Here is a 26,283-nt window from a genome sequence, read left to right as displayed (position 1 = left end):
GGTCACAATTTGACTGTACAGGATACATACTACCTGCTGACACTTACCATGTGAAGTTACCTTTTGTTTGGCAGTGACCTTTTGAGAAGAAATCAGTGGGTCAATGTAGATCATGATAGAGAGACTAAAAGCCTGTTGATAAGAGTGCTTTTGGAATGTGCACACCAAGGTATACTTCTCAGTCTCTGGGAAAATGGGCTGATAAAAGTTTTTCCAATACTTGGTTTAACAGAGCCTCTACTAAGAAAGTAGAAAGCTATCTGCCTCTTTTATGTTATCTGGTGGCTATTTGCATGTGGGGAGAGAACCCTGGAAGTGCTGCTTTGTTCCTGGGCACTAAGGGTTCATGGTTCATGAGTCTGAGACTTGGTCAGTACCAAGGATTTGTGTCAGTGTCGTTGTATCAAACAGTTGTATTCTTCATGCACTCAAGTTGCTGCCAGCTGTGCCAACAAACCCTGTTGTGCCTACAGTGACTGCAGAGAGTGTATTTAGTAGTTCAGTTGGTCACTTTAGACCTCACTTAGCTATGTCCGTGAGAAAATTCCTTTCACTGGTGTATGCTTAATCCTCAGCTGAAGGCAATGCTGGCATAAATGTGTCTTGCAGCCAATTTTGTTCATGACAAACAGAGGACCACAGGAGGTTATATGCATCTATGCTATGTGTGTACCAAATACAAAAGGGAATTAGGTTGAAACTTACTGAGCTCCACTCTTGCCCCTGACTAGTGATCAACATATGTTCATCATGATGTGGTGTCTTTTATCTTGTTCTGTCTGACTTGGTTCATTCGGACCTTTGAGACCTCACCCTGCTGCAACCTGCAAACAGGAAAAAAATAGAACAGAGCTGTTACATAAATGTCTGCTTGATTAGCAATTGCCAGCTTTATGCTTGCTTATACTAGTCTACAAAAATATTAAGTATGTTCAGTTATGCGTATGGTAGCTTAGCAGCTTGATCTTAATTAAAAGAATAGATAAATTTTGCTGTTACTCTTAAAACAGAAGCAGTCGGCCCAGGCAACTTCACTGTTCTCTGTTTGATATGCTTGGTTTTAAGATGTTAGGAGTCTTACTTACATAGATCTAGATACTCCATTTTCACTCTCTTTGTTATTTCCTAAGTCAATGGTCAGTGTCCAGGCTATCAATCTAGATATAAAACCAGTGCCTCATTGTTTTAATTCCCGAAGCTGTCCTTCCAGCTATGTTGCTGCATTCTCTCTTCCTTTTGTTTTTGTTGCAAAGTGAGAGCCTCATCCTTTACTGGAGCAGTTGCTCATATATTGAATGATATCAAGCAGCACTACATACATAATTTTGTATATAAGCGTGTGTTGATGAGAATATAAATTACCATTATGATGGTTAGATATTAAATACAATATCATAATTGTGTGCAAAATACAAGAGCACTAGAGAGTAGTTGAAGGAGTTCCATGTACCTCTGATTTTTTAAAACAAAGTACTTCATTTTTCCCTAGATGTCTGCCTATGGACTGGCAGAAATCCAGCTGATCTAAAACAATACACACACTTTTATGGTGATCTGTTCACTGTCATGTTTTAACTAAAATTCTGGACATTTTTTCATTCCTTATAACTGATACCACTATAATTTTTCCCCAATAATACATTGGTAGGAACTAGAAGGTTTTAATACTTAGTTTTTACTATTTACACATCTGTTAATGTCTCTAGAAGACCACTGAGAGAAAGGTTGTTATGCTCCAGTAGTCTAATTACTAGATTTGCAGCACAATTTTAAAATATGTGTATAAATATAGCATGTTATTCAGTTGGGTTTTTTTTCTCTTTTCCCTCTGCTTGGCTCACATGCCTTTGTACTTGCTTGTTACTGCTTAATCAGATGTAACCAAATCCCTTTTCCCAGTACTTCCATTTAGAGAGCAACACTATGACCTGGACTGAAATCCCAACTTAAATTAATCACCTTTCTTGAAGTGTTGGATATTGTGGCTTTATGAAAAAGAAGAGTGCTGGTGTGATGTTAGCAACCTGCTAAAGTGTAACTTCTTCCTCTGTGTTCAAACTAGACAGTGCGGTATTAGTCAGAATATAATGACCCTGCTGGGTGTGTTGTCAGCATACACAAGGATGTTACTTGTTAGACAGAAATAGTGATAAGTTTGGGTTCCTTGAGGGTTGCTGCATTTCTGGCATTCCGTCCGAGTTCCCTCAAAAACAATCCTCCAAAATGAAGGGTTATGCGGTTTCAAAAGTGATACTAAATCTGGATTCAGTATTTCTGCAATACAAAAATGGGGATTAATCTGAGTGATGTCAGAAAAAAACGGCGTTATATAGCACTAAAGTGTGTTTCTGGTGAGAATACCCATTCTTTTCAAGCAGCCATATCTGTAAATACCAGCTGATAATATATATCAGCGTGTCTGAGAGAGGTCCCAGTTCTTAATAAAACTTCCGGATCTTCTGTGACTGGATGAATCCCGGCTGCCTCTGTTGGGCTTCTCGATCTCCCAGATTTGGGTCTCACTTCTCCCTGCTCACCTCCCTCCTCTCACACTTGCCTTTAGGTTTTGTCGCTGCAGAAACCTGAGTGAAGCCAACCAGTTCTGTGAGGACTGTGTGGTGGTTCCGTGAGGATTCCTCGCTTCTGTGAGGATCACGTGACAGTCCTCTGAGGATTCTCTGGTGGTTCTGTGAGGATTAAGTGAGGACTGTGTGGCAGCTCTGTGAAAACTCTGTGGTTCCGTGAGGATTTTCTAGTTCCCTGAGGATTGTGTGGCAGTTCTGCGAGGGTTCTCTGGCTCCATGAGGATTTTCTTGCTCTTTGAGAACTCTCAGGTGTTTCTGTGAGGATTGTGTGTGGCAGTTCTGGGAGGTTTCTGTGGCAGTTCCATGAGGGTTGTGTGTGATGGTTTTGTGAGGATTATCTGGTGGTTCTGTGAGGATTGTCTGGCAGGTCCATGAGGATTCCGTTCTTTGGTGATTCTGCGAAGACTGTGTGGCAGTTCTGTGAGGATCCTCTGGCTCTGTGAGGATTGCATGATGGTTCTGTGAGGATCCTATTCTTTGGTGATTCTGTGAGGGATTTGTATGATGGTTCTGTGAGGCCTGCATGGCGGTTCCATGAGAACTCTGGCTCTGTGAGGACTGTGTGGTGGTTCTGTAAGTATTCTCTCGTTCTATGAGGATTCTTTAGTTCCGTGAGGATTGTGTTAAGGGTCTGTGAGGGCTCTGGTTCTGCGGGGACTCTGGTGGCTCTGAGAGGATTGTGTGTTGGTTCTGGGAGGATTCTCTGGTTCTGTGAGGATCCTGTTCTTTGGTGATTCTATGAGGACTCTCTGGTGCTGTGAGGATTCTGTGGCGCTTCTGTGAGAATTCTCTGGCTCTGTCAGGACTGTGCAATGGGTCTGCGAGGACTCTCTGGTTCCATGAGGATTCCCTGGTGCTATGAGGATCTTTGAGGACTATATGGCGGTTCCATGAGGATTCTCTGATTCTGTGAGGATTCTTCGGCAGCTCTGTGAGGATTCTGTTCTTAGGTGATTCTGCGAGGGTTGTGTATGACTGATCTGTGAGGATTGTGTGGTGGTTCCATAAGGATTCTCTGGTTCTGTGAGTACTGTGTAATGCATCTGTGAGGATTCTCTGGTTCTACAAGGATTCTCTAGCAGCTCTGAGGATTCTACAAGGATTGTGTGGTGGTTCTGTGAGGTTTCCCTGATTCTATGATGACTCTCTGGTTCTGTGAGGACTGCGTGGGTGCTCTGTGAGGATTCTCTGATTCTGTGAGGGTTGTGTGATGGTGTTGTGAAGAAACCCTGATGTGAGGGTTGTGTGTGACAGTTGTGTGAGGGTCTGAGAGGACTGTATGGCAATTCCATGAGAATTCTGTTTCTGTGAGGTCTGTGAGGATTCTCTGGTTCTGTGAGGACTGAGTAATGGTTCCATGAGGGCTTTATGGTTCTGTGAGGATCCTGTGGTGGCTGTGTGAGGATCCCGTGAGGATTATTTGTCGGCTCCATGAGGATTCTCTGGTTCTGTGAGGGTTGTGTGATGGTTCTTTGGGGAGTCTCTTCTTGTGACAACCTGTGAGGTTCTGGAATTGCCAACATAAGAAGGATATGGAACTGTTGGAGTGAGTCCAGAGGAGGCCAGGAAGATGATCTGAGGGCTGCAGCACCTTTGCTATGAGGACAGGTTGAGAGAGCTGGGGTTGTTCAGCCTGAAGAAGAGGTGGCTTTGGTGAGACCTTATAGTGGCTTTCCAGTATTTAAAGGGGGCTACAGTAAAGCTGGGGAGGGACTTTTTTACAAGGGCATGTAGTTACAGGAAGAATGGGATTGGCTTTAATTTGGAAGGGGGAAGATTTAGATGAGACATTAGGAAGAAATTATTCATGCTGAGGGTGACAAGGACCTGGCCCAGGTTGCCCAGGGGAGCTGTGGCTGCCCCAGCCCTGGAGGTGTTCAAGGCCAGGGCTTTGACCAGCCTTATCTGGTGGGAGGTGTTTCTGCCCATGGCAGAGAGACTGGAACTGGATGGGCTTTAAGGTCCCTTCCAACCCAAACCATTACATGATCCCATGATTCTTTGGTTCTGTGCCGGACTCTGCTGCTGTGAGGGCTGTGTGGTGATGCTGTGAGCATTCTGTGAGGACTGGCCCCGTCTCACAGACTAGGAGAAGTCTGTCTAGAAAGCTGCCTGGAGGAGAGGGACCTGGGGGTGTTGGTTGACAGCGACTGAACATGAGCCAGCAGGGGCCCAGGTGGCCAAGAAGGCCAACGGCATCTTGGCTTGGATCAGAAACGGCGTGACCAGCAGGTCCAGGGAGGTTCTTCTCCCTCTGTACTCGGCACTGGTGAGACCGCTCCTCGAATCCTGTGTTCAGTTCTGGGCCCCTCCCCACGAGGAGGATGTTGAGGCTCTGGAGCGAGTCCAGAGAAGAGCGGCCCAGCTGGGGAAGCCCCGCCCACTTCACGCGCAGGCCCCGCCCACTCATTCCGCGAGACTCATTTCCCGCCCAGCTCTCCGGCCCCGCCCCCTCCCCGCGCCCCCCGCTGCCCCTCCCCGTCCCGTCCCGCCGCGGCCGGGCCCTGGCCCGGCGCCTCCGCTCCTCTTCAGGAGCCGGGAAAGCCCTGCAGGCAGCCCTTCTCCCTGGTCCCCCCACCCCGTCCCCCAGCTTCTCCCGGTTTTCTGGGATGGAAGCCCCCGTTAATTCTCCTCCCCCGTAGCAGGCGGCGGCCCCAAGTTCGGTGCAAAATGCTGGGCATGTACGTGCCGGACAGGTTTTCCCTGAAGGCGTCCCGAGTGCAGGACGGGATGGGGCTCTACACGGCCCGCAGAGTCAAAAAGGTGGGTGGCGACCGAGCGGGGCCAGCGGCCGGTCCCGGCGGGGAGCCGCTGCCACGTGTGGCAGGCAGCGGGACAGCCCCCTCCCTCCTTCTTTCCCTCCCTCCCTCCCTCCCTCCCTCCCTCCCTCCCTCCCTCCTTCTTTCCCTCCCTCCCTCCCTCCCTCCTTCTTTCCCTCCCTCCCTCCCTTCCTTCTTTCCTTCCCTCCCTCCCTTCCTTCTTTACTTCCCTCCCTCCCTTCCTTCTTTCCCTCCCTCCCTTCCTTCTTTCCCTCCCTCCCTCCCTTCCTTCTTTCCCTCCCTCCCTCCCTTCCTTCTTTCCCTCCCTCCCTCCCTTCCTTCTTTCCCTCCCTCCCTCCTTCCCCGCCGCCGTCTCGGGGCGGTACCGATAAGAGGGAGCCTCCCGGGGCGCTGCCGCTTGGGGCCAGCGGAGTTTTTTTTGCTTTGCGGGTTGTTTTTTCTTTTTTTTTTTTTTTGGTACAGAATCACAGAATGGCCCGAGTGGGAAGGGACCCACAAAGATTGAGTCTAACTCCTGTCCCTGCACAGGACAACCCCAGCATTCACACCGTGTGTCCGAGGGCATTGGACAAATTCTTCTAGAATATCGTCAGGCTTGGTGCCGTGACTGCTCCCCTGGGAGCTGTTTCACTGCTCCAACGCCGTCCTCCTCCACCACCTTTTCCTAATGTTAAACCTAGCCCTCCCCTGGCACATCTTCCTGCCCAGAGAAGCCGTGGCTGCCCCATCCCTGGAGGTGTTCAAGGCCAGGTTGGATGGGGCTTTGAGCCCCCTGATCCAGTGGAAGGTGTTCCTGCCATGGCAGGGGGTTAGAACTGGGTGATCTTTAAGGCACCTTCCAACCCAAGCCATTCTATGATTCCCTCAAGTCCTGTCATTGGTCACCAGAGAGAGAAGAGATCAGCTCCTCCTCTTTCCCTTGTGAGTAAGCAGTAAACTGCTATGAGGTCCCCCTCAGTCTTCTCCAGCCTGAACAGACCAAGTGACTTCAGCCGCTCCTCGTAACGGCTTCTTCTCTAGACCCTTCAGCAACTTTGTGGCCTCCCCTGGACACTCTCCAGTAGCTTTAGATCCTTTTTATACCATGCTGCCCAAAACTGGGCACAGTACTGGAGGTGAGGCTGCACCGGTGTGGAGTAGATCAGGACAATCACCTCCCACAACTGGCTATCGATGCTGTGCTTAATGCATCTTTGACATGGCTCTCTTGGCTACCAGGACACACTGTTGCCTCATGTTCACACAAATTTGTGTTTCTGGAACGGTTCTGAGAGCAGGGCTTTACCCTAACTGGGTCACATCCCTTGACACCTGGTTTGAAAGTCTCTTGATTGCCTGAAATCCCAATTATAACTATCCAGGTGGCTAATTTCAATAGATAGAGGCGTTCCTAAAGTTGTGAGTTCTCTGTTACTATACACTCCTATGTTTTTTTGTAAGTTTTCTTTCCATCTTTGTCCAGATTTTGGCTCTGAGTGGGACGGGAGGGCTGCCTAATGCTTCAGTGGATTCATCAAGAAGTCACCATGGGGTACAAGTCACTCATTTTTAAGGTGTCCCTGAGGTTTAACAGGGTTGTAAGGGGAACAAGTTTGTATCACTTGGCTTAATTCTTCTCTACAGAGGTTTTAAACTTTGATTTGAAAACTTTTGGAGTTCATACAGCAAGGGAAGCTGCTTGCTACTTGCATATATTAGTCCCTGTATTGTGAAACAGTGAACTCTGGAGTGAAGCTCATGGAAATCATCACGGAATTATAGAATCCTAGCAAAACTGAAATGTTGCAAGTGTGACATGTTGCGTGTGGACTGCAGAGGCAGGTGCAAAGTCTATTTGATGTAGGAGTGCCTGGTGACAGCATTTGTAACAGGCTTGTCCCTTGTGTGGCAGTGGCTCCTCTGTGCTGGTAGTGCTGACAGTTTTGGTATGCAAAGCCCTCATCAGAAGAAGGTGTCGGGTGGACTTTGCCCTTCAACAGACTGAGGAACCAGCTCTTCTGTGGGTAGTGGTTGGAACGTGTATTCCTAAAAAATGATCGGAGACCTAAGCAGCGTGTCCCTGGGAGAAGGATGGGTATGTAGATAAGGCTATGTAGGGTGGGTATAGCCAGACTGCATGTTGCTGTTTGCCATGGAAAGAAAAATCACACCTGAAGTGCTCTCAACACGTTCTCCTGTCCAGTAATGAGGCAGCAGTACAATACATTTCATGGCTGTAATACTGTGTAGCTTATTGCTCTGAAATTAATTCCTTGGAGCTTTGGAATTGAGAGGAGGTGTTGAATACAACACTTAATTGTGAAGCAAGATCTGATCTTCTTGAGGAGCAAGTACTGCACCATTTTCTCTCTGTTGCTATCACACAGCTGCAGTTGTCTTAACTGGAAGCAGAACATGTTTCAGCTGTTCCTATAGTCAGAAACTGCAGTACCAACTCTCCAAGTGCTAAGGAATCCTGAAGTTGGCCTTTGGAAATTCTGCTATTGGCAAAATTTTGGTATTAATACGTTTTGTACTGCTGTTGTCTGCCATCTGCTCTTGCACCTTTAGGTGTTCGGCTGTGCTTTCAAGCTTTCCTCTGTAGTCATAAAAGGTGGAAACCTTTTGGTTTATTTTGTACCTTAATGAAAGCTGTGATTCTCTTATAATTCCTTTTCTCCAACAACTGCCCTTTGGTTACTGCCTTGGTATCGTAAGAGAGTTGGTATAAACAGCGGAGAGACGCTGCGCTTCTCAGTGTTCAGCTGTGACTGGAAGATCAGTCACTGCTATTTTCTTGAAAGCAACTGATGAAAGCAGCTTTTTTTTTTATGTTTGAATGATGTGCTTTTTGTATCTTGAATGATTTCTGTGGTTGTCTTTAGACCGTGCTGTATCACAGAATCGTAGAATGGTTTGTGTCGCGAGGGACCTTAAAGATCACCCAGTTCCAAGCCTCCTGCCATAGGCAGGGACACTTTCCAGTAGAAGTGTATGTCTTACTTCTGTTGATCAGAGAGCAAGTTGAAGCCTTAGTATGTTTTTGATCAGTATGTATTGGTATATGACAGCATGTTTATTAAGTAGGACTAATAAATATATATATATATGAGAAAATGCTCCAAGAGGCTAAATTAGTTATTACACTCATCCCCATGAACCTTTGTGTTCCAAGACATCAGATTTTCCTGTCTTTAATTTCTGCATTCTCTCTGAATTTGAGAAGCTATAAAAAGAGCTTAGAGGTCTGAATCACCTACTGTTGATGTTACTTTGACTTTACATTTAGAGGTGGATATCTTGCTTTTTGCTTTTGTTGCTTTGAGCTTCTAGGAGGTCTTAAACATATTGCAGTAGAGATTTATTGGTCTGGAGTAGCTGAGGTAGGAATGATTTTCTTGTTTTGAGTCTATGTGCAGTATCAAGCTGTTGCTGTGCTTCATCTCAGAGTTGATGTGAGCTTCAATGAGGGTAAAATTAACCTTCTAGGTGCTTTATAACGTATCTAGGGATCCTTTGGATTGCAAGGAGAAAAGTATTACTGAGTTGTGGGTTGTGGAAACCTCCAAAGTAGTTAAGGAAGAAATTAATATCTTTGTCCTCTTCAAAAGTGTTGTTCTGCCACTGGAAAAAGTATGGGAAACTAGGTTTTCTGAGCTGCTTATTCATTACATCTTCAAATAATTTCTGTTTTAAATTTATGGAGTTTTTTTCTTTTTATAGGGTTAATCTAGATTATACTCCAATAAGGTTCTTTTAATCTTCATAAATTGATGCGAGTAATGATGAGAGATTCTGTGTGTGTAATTATGGCATCTCTTAGAGCTCAGCAGTTGTACTGAGCTGCTTTTCTCCTTGCACCGAAACAACTTACTGCTTTCCAAGTGAATGGGAAAAGCCAGTTCAGCCTGGCAGGAGGTGTCTGCTCTGCCTACCTAGCCTTTACTGAGCTGGATAGGATCTTACATTTGCAGAGCAGATTTCCTCTGCCACCACTTTGGCTCTTCTTCCTCCTTCATCTAAGCAGGCAATGCAATCTAAGGAAATCACCTTTCATGTGTTATGATACCTGCACGGCCCCTATTAGGCAGCTGGGTGTTTGCTGGGGTGGCACTGGGCATAAGCTGGGAATGCTGAGGACTGCATGTATGTGACTACATTTAACTATTTTCACCTTCATTGCTGATGAAGGTAAAAGGAGAAGGTGATTTCAGTTTGTGTATTAAATCCTAGGATTCGTAAAGCTGGCATGGAAGGAGCCGTGCCTTCATTTCATAAAGGGTGGTAAGGAGATCACTGAGAAGTGGAAGGCGATAAAGCCCCATAGTGCCATTTTTTGCTGTCACTGCCCATATTTGTGTCTTGAATACTGCTCTAGGCTGCAGGTTTTTTTCTACTGTTCTTGTCTTTTTTACTCTCTGCTTTGGTCTTCTTTCCAATGAAGTCTTCGTTGTGCACATTGTAAAATGTTGCTCCTCCATTCTATTGTCATTTCCCCCCCCCTTTTTAATCACCTCTTCAGGTTTAGCTTAAATATCAGGAATGATCCATGAAATTTCCTACCCCACTTCTTCCTTTGTACTTTACCTGTAGACAGCCTGAAAACTAGGGAAGTGGGAAAATACGTAGCAGGCTGTTTCTGAGACCATGAAATGAATAGGGATATATGGGTGGAAGGGATATATGGACAAGATCGATACTTTTATTAGCCAAAAGGGAACACCGAAGTTGTTTTTCATTATATAGTTACAATCTCTAATGCTCTAAAGTAGGTAGAGCTTTTTGACCCGAATGCTGTCTAAAAGAATGTGGCAGTCTGCGTTCCAGTTTGTAGGGCTTGTCACTGCAAATAAGGATGAGGGGGTGTGGAGGGAGAGTTAGGTCTGTATAAGAGCAATATCGTATTAATATTAATTTACCCTGCTGCTTGTGTGACGTCTGTGAAGAAAAAAAACCACTGATACCCAAAATTTTAAGAACATATCAATGGATGCTTTCACAGCACGTGTTATGACTAGCAGGTGGTATAACACTTCAATTTTGTTTATGAAGGTTTGAATTAATTCACAGACACGTGCACACTCCCTGTCTTTTTAAACAAATCTCTCTGTATGATCAAAATCTCAGTTATTCCGTGTTTTGACTTGTGGCACTTCAAAAAGTAGCACTGCAAATAAATCTAATGTAAACTTCATGATTGCCAAATAGTTTGTTTTAGTTGGTTGTCTGTTGCAAGGTGCTTCCTGAAAATCTTATAAGAAATTTGACTTGTAAATGATGTTTCCCAAAGGGGAAATAAACATGTAAAGGAAAGGTGTGATTTTAAGAGCTTTTCCAAGGTAAAAGAATGGGAACAAGCTTGAAGCTGAACCCTCAAGGAGGTGCACCTTCTTGGCATGTGGCACAATAACAAAGGAAAACTATCTTTTTCCTTTTGAAGCTGAAAATGATACCTCTGCTGGAGTTTGGGAATTCACTTACTTTTTTTTTTTTCTCCCCTAACACTGTGCCTTTTTCTTTTATAATTATTCCCTAGGGTGAAAAATTTGGCCCCTTTGCAGGGGAGAAGCGAATGCCGCAGGAACTGGATGAGAACACAGACTGCAGGCTCATGTGGGAAGTGAGTATTCTAGACTGACATCACGCCTAGCAAAAACTGTTTCACAATAGAGTTTTTACTGTAAGCACTCTTCTACCCAGATTAAAGACACTGTTGTGAGATTTTTTTTTTTACTTAGTGATGCTTTTAAGATACGCATTTTGGGTGGAGGGAGATTGACCTCTTTAAAATGATAAAGAAATGATAGATTCTAATCAATGAAGTATGAATAATATCAAGTCAAGCAAAACATAAAAATATAACAATGCTGTGAAAGATAATAGAAAAACATGAAAATTAAAAAAAAAAAGTAATTTGAATGTGGGAAGACTATTGTAAGTTACCGAGATATTGATTTTTGCTCATCAATAGGTATCAGGTCATAGCTTTCTCCAATTGTAATACAAAACATTTCCTGTTGTCACAGTTGTGCTAGGGTTTGGTAATGGAATGGTAAGTGGAGTTTTTAAGTGTTAGCAACTTTGTAATGCAATGAGTAGTTGTAAAACCTGGTGCTTTGGGCAAATGGAGGCATAATGAGTTTCAGGGCTTCTCTAAACTTTTTTTTTCTGTGTGTTAGGGAGCAACAGTAGTTTACACAGTAGATCTTCTCATTAGGTCCTTAATCCATCCTAGTTTCTGTCATAGCTGTTAGCCTGTAGCAAATATCTGTCTGAGTTTACCAGCTGAGGAGATTACACTAACTGAAAAATATTTGCAATAACGTTTCCAGCTTGTTATAAACATCTGCTTATCAGCGCTTCTGTTCAGTCTTTGTCGTCTTTCTTTTCTGCCGTAGCTCTTTGAGCGAAGTTCCATTCTTTTTTTCTCTTTCCCCCTCTCCCCCTGCCCCTGCCAAGCAGTTTCTGTTGAACTTGTATTTAGTCCTGATTTACACTGAAAAGGGAGATGATTTCCTACTTTTCCACCTTTCTGTGGTTAGAAATGGAAGGATAACTGTTACATTATGTGGCACTGAACAGAAATAGCTGATGTTTGACATCTGGCTTCAAGCACTCTGTATGCATTTATTACAAAATAGATGTTTATTTGAAAAAAAACTCTGGCATTAACATTGCTGAGAGGCTTATAAAGAGGGCATAGTACTGATGCTGTCTTAGCAGAGCCATAAATAGATTCTAAACACTGTAACAACGAGTGGGAGAATGCTAAAAGCCCATCTCACTAAATCCACATGCAATATAAATACAGCAAGTGGCAAAATATTCCTAGATGAGTGTTAACTCAAGTCTGTGAATCCCTGTGCCTTTGTATCCCCATCTGCCCCCCTTTCTTTTTTCCTTTTTTAATCGAGGGGTGTGCCAAAAAGTCCTTTTCCAGAGCGGAGGTGTGGAAAATTTACTCCCCTCTCTGCTTTGGTTATGTACTCAGAGCAACTGGTTTCATCATCTTTGTTCCCAGCTGAAAACAAAAAAATACAACATACTTTTATTCCAAATGTTTGCTGAATACAGCACATATTTATGTGCCCTGGCTCATGTTGTTTCTGCAGGTTTTTTTCAATCAGTAAAATGCTTGCTCTAGACAAAGCTTTCAGAAGTGATGGTGGGTGGATTGTAGCAACAAATAGGTCATTAACGGTTGGACTCGATGATCCGGTGGGTCTCTTCCAACCTGGTTATTCTGTGATTCTGTGATTAATTTAAGTTTTTTGGAAAGCTATATGATTTTCCAGATTCCTCATTGGTGATGACTAAATGAGATTTATCTATTTCTATAAGACAGAAAATAAAAGGCAAATACATGTATTCACTGATGACACTAATGTGACCCCATCAACAGCAAATAAGTTTTTTATGAGCTGTTCTAAAATAATTTCATAGTATCTTATTGTAATCAAGTTTTGAGAGCCTTGAAAAGATCCCTGCATACCAAATGTTATGACTTCCTGAATGTTTGAACCTGTTGTTCATGTTTACTGAAGTTGATCTGAAGGTGAGCTTTATAATATAATTTAAAGCATGCTGAGGGTAGTCTTAAGTTGAAAATAGAGACCAGGAATGCACAAAGTAAAGAGCAGAACAGTCCAAATAGATTGTTATTCCAGATACTGTGGGAGGCAGTCACAGCAGCTAGCCAAGTTTGTGCGTAGGCAGCTGTACCAAAGATATTAACAATGATTAATTTGAAGAATATTGGGTGGAGGCACACTAAAGTCTGACCTCACAATCTGCTAGCAGTAAAAAAAAAAAAAAGCATTTTCAGAGAGGGCATCTTCAGAAAGAAGTCTAAGTAGTAGCAACTTTTTGTAAGTCAAGTAAAAATGAATACTAGTGGAACATTCCTCCTCTTGGTATGGGGTGGCTGGGATCTGAGTTTCAATTTTGTGGAATAATTCTCTATGAAGAAGTTTACCACATGCATTTCTAGTTGTGAAGAGTCGTAGTCTGTGATGTGGTCTCTTTTGATCAAACCATTCCTTTTTCTCTGAGACCAGCATTGTGAGTTGGCATCTTTAAGATGTCTTGTTGAGACGGAATTGTACCCGTTGTGTTTTCTTTTGGTCTTTGGGAAAACATGGAACCCCAAAAATTTATTCAGTCCAGTGATTTTGTTAAGTTCTGAGGATGTTAGAGTTTGTGTTTAATTTAAATATAGCAGAATGCTATTATTCTGCCTGCAACTTGCATAATTTTGAAGAAATCAAAGGTTTACACTCCTCGTTCAACAGATTACAGAGGACTGGGGGGAAGCATCCTTGACCTTGCTGTAATCTTTGTGGAGATATGTGCTGAAATGCTTTATTTATAAGTGGTATGATGGGGAAAGCCCCAAACCTGTGGCATAGTTAGGAGTAAAAATAAAAGGCCAAGACGACGTCCAAATGTCTTGGTACTTTATCTATCTTCCTGTCAAGACCTCTCTTCCCCCCTACTCTTCAGATCCCATGCCATTATCTCTCAGACTGGATTGCGTGTTTTGGTAGTTAATTTTGCAGGTAGTTGCTGGTTATGAATTGAGAGTTTTATTTTTAGCATCCCACTACCACCTGGATTAAACACCGCTTTGTTGGTATGTATAAGTATGCTTGGCATCACGATTTTAAATGATGTGTATTTGTTGGAAGAGCTTTAAGGTAAGAATAAAATAATCCTTGGGTTGCAAAATTCACAGAAGACTTTTTGCCTCTGGAGGCTCAGATGTCTCTTTGCAAAGGGAAGATATCTGTTCAGTTTATTTTCCTTATTGTCCTTAACCAAGAAAGAAGCATTCATTTCACTGGCAATTGGATTGTGGTGAGCATGTACTTTTAATGATGACTTTGGCAAATGTTAAAAGAGGGAGGGCTGGAAAGACTTAGTCCTTCTTCAAATACTCTGACATACCATGAAGAAATGTTGGTCAGGATTGGATGGCACGCAACACGCTGTGTAATGCTGAATGTTACATAGTTCAGATTTGGTTTCTGTCTATCTGCCAAGATTATCTTTTCTTCGTTGTTATATTAAAACTGCAAAGAATAGAAACATGCTGAAAATCAATCTTTCCATGGAAGCTCATGTTCGTATTTGTTTGTACGAGAAAATGAAATGAACTTGGGTTTTTACTACTTCACTCTCATCCCTTGTGCAGTGATGATGGTTCTTGGCTAAATAACCTTGCCTGGAAACCAGTGAAGGCAACAGAAATACTGCTGTTAACTACAACCCTCTTTAGATCAGAGTTTTAATATTTAGAATTGAGGTATGTGAAGTAAAGCACTTGAAGCTAATAGTGAGGGTGTGTGCAAGCTATATTTAAAATAACTTTTGCCATACAGGTCAGACATTGATGCCCTGTCTCAGTGGCAAGTTTGTATCCTAGATTTTCTGTTTCCCCATGGGGATAGGTAGGTGTCCAAAGTAGTTATTAATATTCTTACCAGTTTGTTTATTTAGCTTAGTTCCACTACTCAGCTCTTTTAAAGAGCTTTTGTTCTTAAGGCATTTTTATTTATGTTAACTGTTTGACTTCATATTAATTTGGAACAGGCACATTAATGATTCTGATGATGAGAAGAATCTACTCCTGAAACTGACCAAGAATGGTAGTTTGTGTCTTGAGTTATGGGATTTGTTTAACGTTTTAGAAAGCACATGTTAATAGTTTGTGGTGCTAGTTTTCTAATCTGAAGTTGCTATGGGAGATCACACACGATTTACTTGAGGACGTTTGGGTGTCCTATCAGAGAATATGAAGTTCAAACTTTCCTGTGAAAACTTCACAAAATACTAGGAGAAGTTTGGGAATGAGCTTTCTGAACTGTTCTGTCTCTGACAAGGTCAAATGACGTCATGCACCAGAAGGAACTTCATTAGTGTAAAAAATGTCCTGTATATGTTGGCTGAAGAAAAATGTCACGTAGTGTCTAAGTCCCAATACTCCTTAGTAAGTAAGCAAATCAAAAGTCAAGGCCTCAAGTGTCTTTTGCAAGTGTTATTTTAATACTTTCTACATTAATGTTAAAATCAAGGTCACTCTGCAGCGAGCTTTGTGATAGCAGTCTGAAACTGAGGATGCAAAAGTATTGCATCTAGGCATTTTATACTATTAACAATAAAAATCACGTTTTCAACTAATCAAGAAAATATAATGCAGAAAACAGTACTTTTCTTTACATGGTTGTTTTAATGAATGTAGATTTTTAGATTTATAAGTGTTAAGAAAATGGTTTCCAGAAAGCAGGCAGTGTGTTTACTGCCTTCAGCACAACCATCTGCTTACTTTCAAATGCAGTTATTTTTTCTTCTTTTGCCAGGTGTGTATGGTGGAGTGTTTGCCCTTGTGCTCATAAGCGTTTTGTAGTAGCATACACAATTTTGGATGTATTTTGCAAATCTGGAGATAATTTCAGATGAAGTAGTGCATATGGTTGATGGGCAAGCAGCTCAGACATCATTTAGGCATTTGTAGGGTTTCATATCGTAGTGTATATGTTGACGATGGGCAATTTTTTTTCCTTTGGAAGAACAGTAATGAATTTGGCAGACTTTTATTTGCTTGTAGAACTACGGGAGGGTTTTGTTTTAATCTGAGAACAGGCCAACATGAGCTATTATTGCAATGAAATGCAGTTTTTTCTTTATAATGGTATCCTAAATATTTCAGTAATTTAAGCAGTCATTCCGAAGGTGCATGATGTTGCATCTGTTAGAAACTAACACAGCAAGAATATCAGCAGTTGAAATACAAAGCTATAAAGACAATCTAATTTTGATCTTATATAGATGAAGTTCCTAGCTCTTAGGAAATACCTGCTCTGGACGCTTCTTTTTGGCAGATGAAAAAGTATACATGGTCTTTATATAGATAAATTGCATGGAATAATTGTGTGGCTGTATGACTTTCTTGCATGGGTGTCTATGTTCTGTATCAGTGGAGAGTCAAGTGATCTAGTATTTAAAACAAAAGAAGAGGACACATATAGATTACAGGAGGAAATGGTCCATGCTCACTGTGTTGAAGAAGGAAGATAGGACAATAATAGTGAGTTGTGAGAAAAGGAAAAGGAATTGAAGATAGGAGAAATTACAACCTTAATTGGAAAAAAGTCATGAGAGATGGACAGAAGGACAAGAGACAGGAAGGTCTGAGAAGAATGGGGTAGGCTGTAGGAATAAAATGCTGGCATCAGAACATGTGAAGGAGGAGAACTTGGAAAGGAACACTGGAAAAGTGAGGATAGAGTTGGAATGGGAAAGCACCTCTCAGGTTGTATTGGTTTCTGGCAAGATCATAAAGAAAAAGAGGACTCGAAGGAGCAAAGAGGTGGAAGAACATGAGCACCAGTGTCAGATTAGGCAGACCCAGGAGTCGTTCATGATACTTGTTTACTAAAGAAAAGGCCAAGAAAAGAGAAGGGGAGCTCAATAAAGGGGGAAGCTGACACCAGTTGCTGGATTTGAGTTGCCCCCATGTTCTGAGCTGAACAAATATGCTTGTAGGAAAAGGTGGCTGTGCACCACAGCTGTGAGTAGAACGATATGCAAGATTCGCATGCTGAGCACAGGCAGGCCTTAAGGATTTACAGGCTTGTGTGTGTGTTTGGTAAAAAGTTTTAGTTTATCTTATTTTTTTTCTTTTATGTTTCAGGTTCGTGGGAGTAAAGGTGAGGTCCTTTATATCCTGGATGCGAGCAATCCACGCCATTCTAATTGGCTGCGTTTTGTCCATGAGGCTCCATCAAAGGAACAGAAGAACCTGGCAGCCATCCAGGTAGATTGAGTGGATTCCTACCATTTGCTGCTTCTTATTGAGTTTTCTAATTTGATTACATCTTTGGTCTTTAACTCTTTCAGTAAAATCACAAGATCCGAGGAAAGCAGCAAACTGCTTTCCATTTCCTGTCTTTGTTTTTAAAAGTGAACTCTTGTGCTTAAATATAGTACCATAAATAAGATGGATAGGATGAAACACCAAAGAGGTCCTTAGTTAGAATTTGGTAGTTTTTGAAAGGTTTCCATTAATCCACTGTGATGGAATTGCACTGAGTCACTTACCTGAACTATTTCTCTTGGCATGAAGTGAACTTTACTGGAGCAGGTAGCTCAGTACTGTAAGAAGAGTTTAATTTTCTCACTACACCCTTACTCAGTGAAGTTAAGCTTCTGCCTGAATGCAGTTGTTTTTTTGTCATTGTGGAAATGAAGAAGATAAGTAGATTACTGTATACCTGCCTGATTTAGAGGCCTGGTTGTGTTTAAGGTCCATCTTGGGTATGGGCTTGGGTGTGTGAAAAGCAGATTCATGCATTAGCTTTGTAATATGTAAGAGGGTGACAAGTTTGAAAGCAAGCATGGTTCTTAAAGTATTCTAGTACAAAACAGAGAATTAAAGGATAGAATTATCTGATAGGATGATCAGGCAGTGCCTGAGGATAAATAAGTGAATAGAAAAAGAGCATTTTCTATTTCTTGTTGTGACTGTGGATCTGAATTTACTCAGCTTATTATGACATTTTTGTATTTGTCACTTGCAGCACTCTGTGGTAATGAGTTCCACTGTTTTAATTATACATTATTTAGAAATATGCTTCTTTTTTTCTTTTAAAATCCTCTTAATTTCACTCGATTCCCCCGTCTTTGTATAACAGTGAATAGTTAGGCTATGTTCATTTTTCTGTGCCACCCTTGATTTTATAGGACCCTATTATATCCTTTCTCCCTTATTTGACAGCTCTTTTTTCAGGCTGAAGAATCTTAGTCTGTTTAATCTCTCATTTTTTGAAGCATTTTTTGACTGTTGCGGAATGCAACAGAGACAGTGATACTTTCCTATTTACGGTTATTGTTATTTCAGAGATTAGGAAAGAAATAGACTACCTACATATTATTTTTTCAAAAGACCAGTTTTAACAGTAAAATAATTTTCAATCCCACACGTGTAAGAATTACGTAGCTGTGTTAAATTTTTTTTTTGTCAAAATATATGCTTTCCAAAATATTGTTTCAGGCTAACCCAAGGTATTTGCTGATGTATTCAAAGTTTGCAAAAAAAATAGGAAGAGGAGACTTATTTGTCAGCTTTTCTTAAAACTATTATATTATATATTATATGAGATGACTTATTCCTAGGATTTGCCAGTCAACCCTTGAATAATTTAAAAAACATGGTAGATTACTTTGAAGCCAAAGGAAAAAAAATTTATTTTCTCTTGCCAAGAAAACGAAGTTAATTTCTGATGAAATAAAATGGGGGAGGGGAAATATTTTAACACTCCCAAGTAGAAAAAGAATACCAGTACAGCCCTGTCAGGTAGCTCTGTGAAAGATGTGTTACTGCCTGTTCTCCCCCTTGCCCCTCTGTGTTAGGACTCAGTGGCACTCACCACTAGTAATTTCAGTTTTGGTTTTGATGACCTGTCAGCTCCGTAAATCTCCTGCTCACCAGAGGCCCTGTAGATAAGTGTAAGTATTTAATTACATTTAATATGAATAGGTGCTACATGTGTTGAAAAAAGCTGAACATGCACTTATTTCTTTGCAAGGTGTGATCTTGCTTCAGTAGATGCAAATCCCAAAGCTTTGGTGTTCCTTTAGGGGGAAAAAAAACCCCAAACACAGCCTACAAATCCTTTAATATTTTAATTCCAGAATCTTCTGATTTAATGATAAGCAGATTTAAGACCACTTTGTTTTATGAAATCAGTGGGCAAAACATTGGTGGAGTGTTTCTGCTAATGATACTCCTTAATTTGAGCTGAGCATTGCCTGCTTGCCCCTGAGATGCTAAAATTGTTTTAACTTCATTATCATTACTAAAGCTAATATTGCTGCGGAGATAAAAGAAATTGCATCGCTGAAGAAGTACATAAAATAATTTTAAATATAGAAGAATTTGTAATACAAGTTATGATATCCAACAAAAAAAAATCCTAGTCTTAAACCAATGGAGTGGCTATATATTGTATAATAAAGTTGAATATGTCTGCATAGTTCTAGAAAGGGCAAATTTGCTAATAAAGAGGAGAAAATAGAATATTTGGAGATGCTTAGAGACTTCATGTTCTAACCAGCACATTATAGTTACCCTTGTGAAATGTAAATTTTCTCCAGACGTTTGTATTTTGTTAAGGTTTTTGTGGGATTGGCTAAATTTTTAAACAAGTATTTGCTTTTTTGCCCTCACATCTAGTGCTTACTCTTTCAAGTGAATCTTGAGCAGTGCATCTCACAAGCTAAACGCGATTCCTTGAGGATATTTGACCACAGTTAATGGTAGTAGCCTGGAAAATGTGAAAATCAAGTAAACGGCAGTGGTAGAAGAAAGGCTTCTCTTGCTTGTCCCAAGCCTGTTCTGTCAATGCTTGAGAACTTCACACTGATGGGGTGCTTCACAGCTGCCCCCCTGTGAATTTCTAGGAGACTGTATGAACTAACAAAGATGTGAAGGGAAAATAATGTTTTCCTTGTTTATACCCACTAATGCTAATTTCCACTATTTATGTTTCCCACTAGTTTTCTTTCCAGTCTCCAGGCGTTCAACAGGAGCTTTTTCGTTTTCTCTGAGAACATTACTGCTGCTGATGGCATCACTCTAGTAGTGATAAACATTATGATCTCATGTCTGAAATGACGTGATAATCAGTTTACTGTTTGCTGCCTGGTGCTCAGTGTTCAATTTAAAAGAAGATGAAGTGAATGTGTATGTTGCTGTGTACAAATAAAGTAAACCACATCCTGGGTTGACTGCAAAGTACGATTAGTTCATCATAGCATAATTGTATCCAATGATCATGTTTAGACTCCACAAAATGCTTCCTGTGGTGGAAAAAGCAACTTAGAGAGCATGGAGTGTTTTTCGTTTTTTTTTTTGACTAAGTTTGGTGGTGGGTTTTTTTGGGGTTTGTTTTTTTTTTTTTGTTGTTGTTTGAGTGGCTGTGGTGTTGGGGTCCTCTTTGGCTGGGCAGGTGCAGGAAGCATCTTGAACCACTGTGCAGTGAGCGGTGCTTCAGCGTGGCTGCTGGGGGAGGATGGAAAGGTTGGAGAGTGCCTGTGTACATACCAATGGCTCTTCTGAGCATTCTGCATGGCTGAACTACTGGAGGCTTTTGTAACTTACTTTGAGTAGTAATGGAATGAGTTAATCCTCCCTATATTTAAAGTAGCTTTAGAATTGTAACTTTTGCCTCAGTGGGAGTTGTATGATTTGTAATCTCCTTTGCCCTGTGCTAGTCCCGGCTATTTACTTATAAATATCACTTCTGATATGTAGCAAAAATGCATTGTGATTAGCATAATCAAAAGCAAATGGTTCATATCAAAAGTACCACAGTTTTGTTTTTTCATTTTTTAGACTTGTGGAGTATTATCTTTTCCATATTTGTTTATCCAGGATGGATAACTTTATCTGTTTGTCAGTTGTAATTTTATCAAACACTCTCTGCTGGAGATCACTATGCAAAATAGATCCTGTTGGTGGCATGGAAACTGTTTTATGAACAGAGTTGCAGCCAGTTAGAGCTTTAAATTCAAATATTTTGTCATTAGCAAGCAGACACTCAGGCGCTCTGCTGTAGCTTAGAAAATGGGTTAGAAAGTGAATAGCAGAAACTATTATGAAGGAGGATATTTGTTGTGAGATGGTAGAGTGGTTTAAAGTTCTATTTCACAAATGTGTGTTTGTTAGCATGGTGTAATTCAATGATGTCCCAGTTGATCTCGAGGTAAAAAGCTCCTATGCAGTAACAATAAATGTCTTCAGAGGACGATTAGTGTATGAGAAACAACGCTGTAAGAAGCTCAGTAAAACAACTACCTAAAAAGCCAGAGTGAGAGAAGAAATCACAAGCAAAGCGAGCACAAACTGTGTGAGGCTGCTTCATAAATTTACATATAACAGGAGGGTTTTCAGGACTGCCTGAAACTCAATGGAGGCTTGAGTGCTGCAGAGGCAAGATTAATTTGTTATGCAGTGTAAGAAAGAACATGAACATACTGCATGCTCAGAGGGGAGAGCTGGAAATCTGCTTGATTCTTGGAAGTTTTTGAAGGAGAAAGGAGAACTATTTATTTCTGGGGTCATATGCATTTCTCTGTTGTAGCATACGAACTCCTACTGTTCAGATATTCTGTTAGTGAAGAATTCAAAGTAAGAAGTTTCTGAAGAGTGGAATAGTTGTTTTTCTCCATGAGATTCTGTAAACTGTAGCTGTCAAATTTTTTATTTTTCCAGTCAGAACCTCAGTAATACTAGGGAACTCTGAGTGTGAAAATCATTCAAACACTTTTCAGCACTGAGGTCACCAAATTGTTGTTTGTAGGGTTTTTTTTTTTTATCATTACTTAAATGTAACTAATTTCCGATTTTAGGCTGTTAAAACTAATCCAGTGCATAGTGTGGCGCTATTAGGAGTCAAAAGGTTCTACCATTCTTACGTCTCCATGGATTTCTAAGGGCCTCTTTTCCCAAGCTTTGCTGTCATTGAGTGCTTTTTCATGCCGAGATACCGTGTTATAAGGTAAAAATTTGGACTATGACACTACAAATGTCTGTGAAGGAAAAAAAGAAGTGTTTTAGCATTATATGTTAAATAGTAACTTTTAAAATGAATGTAGTTCTTGCCATATACTTATATAATTTTAGATGGGGAGTGGGGTGAGACAGTGACACTGAAGGCAGGAAAGAAATCCCTGCTGCAATCAAGTTCTTGTTACTTCAGAACATTGAACTGCAGGTTTGTTGGGGAATACAGACAATAGTAAGAACAGCAGCAGTAAGGAAGATGAACACGTTCAAATGTGCGCAGGAGGGTGTGTGTGCTCATGTTATCTGCCAAGTCAAAAGGGTCTTTATTATTTTTCCCAGTGAAACCAGGGCCTTTAAGAGACTGAGATATTGCTCACCCAAAGCATCCTGGTGATTAGATCCTCCTTGTGCTTCCTAATTACTCTAATGCTGCTACTTCCATTTGTAGCTTCAAATATTACAGTTCACGGTGAGGAGTGATCTCTCTATATTCGGTATTAATGGAAATATTTTCATGGCATTTAGAAGGCTTTGAATCTAAGTTGCTCTGTCAAAAACACACCAAAGATCTGGGGGTGTTGAGCAGTGTCAGGTGCGCGGACTTCGCAAGTTAACAGACAGTGCTTGGCACCTCTTAGTGTGTGGTGCCATACAGGATCGTTCATTCCTGTTGAAACTTGTTCAGTTGCCAAATTCAGTGGTTACTTGGGGCAGTGAAAGTCACAGATGTGAACATCTGTATGTATTTTAGATGGTTTTAAGTTTTACTAAGCCAGCATTTCTTAGTGAAATGCCACTTCAGCGTTCCACTCCAAATTCTATCTTTAACTAAATCTGAACATCTGTAAACTTTGGGGAAAGTTGGGATTTGGGTCCAAAGTGGAAGCTAATGCTGATGGCTTTGGCTTTCTCCTCTTTTTGAGTTAAATATGGGAAATAAATTAAAACCTGAGCTTTCTCAAAATGCATAAAAAATGCAGAGTCGCTTCTGTGATGCTTTGGAAATAAACAGTGGAATGAGAACTGGAATTGCTGCTGGTGGTTAACATCCTCTGCAACAGATGCATGTTGAAAGCAATTTTCTGTAAAGATAATTGTACAAGCATGTTGTGGAATAGTTGAAGAGAGCATATGTCTAAAGAGAAATGGTCTGGGATGATGGGGCAGGGTGTATCCTTAGCAAGTTAGCTGATGACACAACACTGGGAGGAATGGCTGACAAATCAGAGGGCTGTGCTGCCATCCAGAGGGACCTAAACAAGAAGTGAGGAGAGATAGTCCTACAGGAACTTCATGCAGCTCATCAAAGGGAAGCACAAAGTCCTCTATGCACCCATCCCATGCATCCTTACATGCTGGAGCACAAGAAGCAGGAAAGCAGCTTTGCAAAAAGGAATCTGGGTATTGTGGTGCCCAGTACCAGGTCAAGAGGCAGTGGGCACAAACTGCAATTCAGGAGGTTCTGTCTGAACATCAAGAAATGCTTCTTTTACTGAGAGAGTGACAGAGCACTGGCATGTGTTCCCAATACAGGTTGTGGAATCTCTTTCCTAAGAGGTATTCAGAAGCTGTCTCGATGTGGTCCTGGGGCAGTCTGTTGTCGGTGACTCTCCTTGAGCTGGGGGGTTGGATGAGATGACCTTCTGTGGCTCCAGCAGTGCCTTCGTTCTGTGATTCTGAGAGAAGCTGTAACTAACACTGGGAAACCTGTAGATTGCCTCTATGAAAACGAGGATGTAAACACATCGCTTAAATCTTAGCAAATGGATTATTTTTTTTTGTAATTGTTGGTTTGTATTTTCAACAGAGGCTGTGGAGACTTCCAAGACTAAATTGTGGTGTCTCAGTTCGAGATCCTAAAGGTTCATTAATACCTGCTAGTAGTTGAAGGGGAGCCATACTGAGCACATACAGAGCATGTGCTGTGAAAGCAGTGCTTACATCAGCCTTCCCAGGAGAGGAGTTAAAAAAAAAAAGGTGTAATACTTTTCACAACAATAGCTTTCGGCAAGAATAATGAAAAGTTTCAGTGCTTCTCTGTAGAACTACCAGAATTTTGTGATATTGCTGGAATTAGTTTTTTATAAATCCCGCTTTAGTTTTGGGGGTTTTTTTTGTTCTTTCCACAGAGAAAGAATAATATTTCGTTTTCATTCTGGAAGACAGGAAAATGTGTACTGGGTTGAAATGTATGGTGAAGGGTGGGAGGAATAGCTTTATGTGGGGGGAAAAAAATTCTTCCAGCTCTGATTTATATTGCTTTTGTACGGATCATTTGAATCTCTGAGAAGCTAAACTGCATTATTTGGGTATGTAGTATCATTACTGCAGTAAAACACATTCTTCTGCAGGTGGGAAAGCAATGTCTTCTAATTTAATACATGATGAGAACTGCAATCAAGGAGTAAAGAAGAAAAAGGTCTATCATAATTTAGAATATTCAACTGGAAAAGTATTCTAACCTTCACCAGGAACTGTTACTAAAAACTGCAGTGTGGCTTTAGAACACAAGAGAAACGTAGGAATTGTTGTATGAGTTTAACCTTGTACTCTATTTCATCTCACATTCATGTCTCAAAAGTTGTCTGCCTTAACACAAAGGTTTTCTGCCTTGCCATGCAATGCAGCATGGTAGGAACAGATCAGTAGATAAAGCTGAGGCTTGTGTGTCTCCTTTGTCTGTGGTTCAGGTACTTCAGATCAGATGTGGTCTGAGTTCCTGGACTGAGTATCTCCATTACTTATGTGTTAAAGGTGTTTTGGTTTTTTTTTGGAAGAGAAATTTTTCAGGGATCCATTTGCTTCCTGGCCGATGAGAACCACGAACATGCTGCACACCCAGGAGTAGACTGAGTGGGAAAGGCATATGTGCCTCAAACAGTCAAGCATTTTTCAATACATGAAGTAGTGTAAAAACAAGAAAAGCTTCCCTCAGTCTCTTTGTGCTGTCCGTTTCCCCTTATTTGCTTGAGAGGGGCTGGGGTCTCTTCGTCCCCAGCAGCAGCTTTGGAAGGCTGTTCTGCTTCACCTGCTCTCCCTCTTGGGGAGGTGTCCTTATTCTAATTGTGTCATTCCTGGCACTGCTTGCTGGTTTTGACCTTCCCTGCACCTGAGCTTGTGGCTTTGTCTTCTCTTGCCGCATCCCCCAAGAAATCACCTCCACACGTTTCCTGGAATGGGGTTTCTATCTTCACAGACATTGACAAGATTGGGTTCACTCTGGCAAATGTGACACCCTGAGCTGCGGGCAAAGATTGGGAAAGGCAGTGTGCTTGTTTGGAAAAGTAGCAGGGAAGAACCAGCAGAACAGGTAGGTTGAATTGCCAGGAACTACTGCCAGGAGACAGGCTGTAGAGGGAAGCCAGGTAGCACTTAAAAGAGAAGGGGTTGTGGGCACAGCGGGGAAACTTGGTAAGGATTAAGAAGGCTCGGTTTGGAGCCAGCTGATCAAGCTCTGGAGGATGGAAAAGTCCTACTCTCCCTTTGGTAATACAAGGCTCTACATTGTCCACCTCCTGCGTTTTCAGCTTTCAGGAGTGATGACATACCAGTCTTAAGTTTTTGGGTGAAAGTGTGGTGGGCTGTCAGTGCTTCTTGGTCCATGTTCCCTCTCAGCCTCCCCTCTTACAAAGCAGACAAGAAGGTGAATGGAAGATGTGCTTGTGGTGGAGCAAGAATTGGGGATAGCAAGACTTGTTGGAGCAAGAAAACGCTGTTTGCTGGGTAGGTCAGCATGGCTTACAGCTTAAAAGATGACAGTCCAAGTAGGGGGTGAGAGAAGCAGGCAGGAACCAGGAATAACATGAAGGGAGGTTGTGATGCTACCATGACCAGCACTTGGAGTTTTGGAGCATTGTGGCTTGCTGCAGATGAATGTTAACAAACCCACCAGCATGGCCTAAGCAGGTGGAACAACTGTGGATGTGTTCTTAGAATGGGAGGATTAAAATTATGCAAAAGATTTCCTTACTACGCTTACTGTGTCTGCATGCGCATGCAGGTGCTGCTGGTGGAGGGAAGAGACTTAAATTCCTTTGTGGTTTCTGGGGAATTTCCATTGCCTTCACTGAAAATGCTGCCTTGAGGAGCTGCAACGGTGTGGGTGTATCTGGATTAATTAGTGCTCTGAATACCTGGCTACTGAGATTTGTTTGGCTGGAAAAGCCAAACAAATTAGCCTTGGAGGATAAATGAGTTAGAGCAGTGTTTTAGTTTGGGCTGGCACCAAAGCTAATTTCTTTTCAATGCTAATACAACCAAGAACACTCACGAATTGAGAGTCCCTAGTACTTCTTCCATTAATCTTTTTACTAACCAAAACTACACAAATGGGGGAAAAAAAACAAGGTGTTCTTAGACACAGAGCTATGAA

At 41.6% G+C, this 26,283-nt stretch overlaps 2 protein-coding genes across 10 annotated transcripts in view; one reads left to right on the top strand and one right to left on the bottom strand.

Annotated features, from left to right (window-relative positions):
* Window positions 1-5,157: 5,157 nt before the first annotated feature.
* Window positions 5,158-26,283, top strand: part of PRDM5 (PR/SET domain 5) — a 112,885-nt gene continuing 91,759 nt past the window's right edge. For 3 of the 9 annotated variants that reach the window (XR_011337299.1, XR_011337298.1, XM_069855190.1), the window contains exons 1-3: window positions 5,159-5,348; window positions 10,881-10,964; window positions 17,037-17,159. Coding sequence is in view for 5 of the 9 variants with exons in the window: in XM_069855190.1 (XP_069711291.1) it covers window positions 5,256-5,348; window positions 10,881-10,964; window positions 17,037-17,159 (300 nt within the window). In the remaining 4 variants the exon portion in view is untranslated. Of the gene's footprint in view, window positions 5,349-10,880; window positions 10,965-17,036; window positions 17,160-26,283 lie in introns of all 9 variants that reach the window. The other 6 variants (XR_011337297.1, XR_011337296.1, XM_069855191.1 and 3 more) reach the window with 4 other exon arrangements.
* The window catches only part of RPL7L1 (ribosomal protein L7 like 1), a 304,157-nt gene continuing 301,866 nt past the window's right edge, over window positions 23,993-26,283 (bottom strand). The window contains exon 7 of the mRNA XM_069855205.1: window positions 23,993-24,004. The gene's annotated coding sequence lies outside the window, so the exon portion shown is untranslated. The remainder of the gene's footprint in view (window positions 24,005-26,283) is intronic.

The sequence above is a fragment of the Phaenicophaeus curvirostris genome, chromosome 4 (assembly GCF_032191515.1).
Source record: "Phaenicophaeus curvirostris isolate KB17595 chromosome 4, BPBGC_Pcur_1.0, whole genome shotgun sequence".
Classification (NCBI taxonomy): Eukaryota; Metazoa; Chordata; class Aves; order Cuculiformes; family Cuculidae; genus Phaenicophaeus; species Phaenicophaeus curvirostris.
This window is presented reverse-complemented; position numbering and strand designations above follow the sequence as displayed.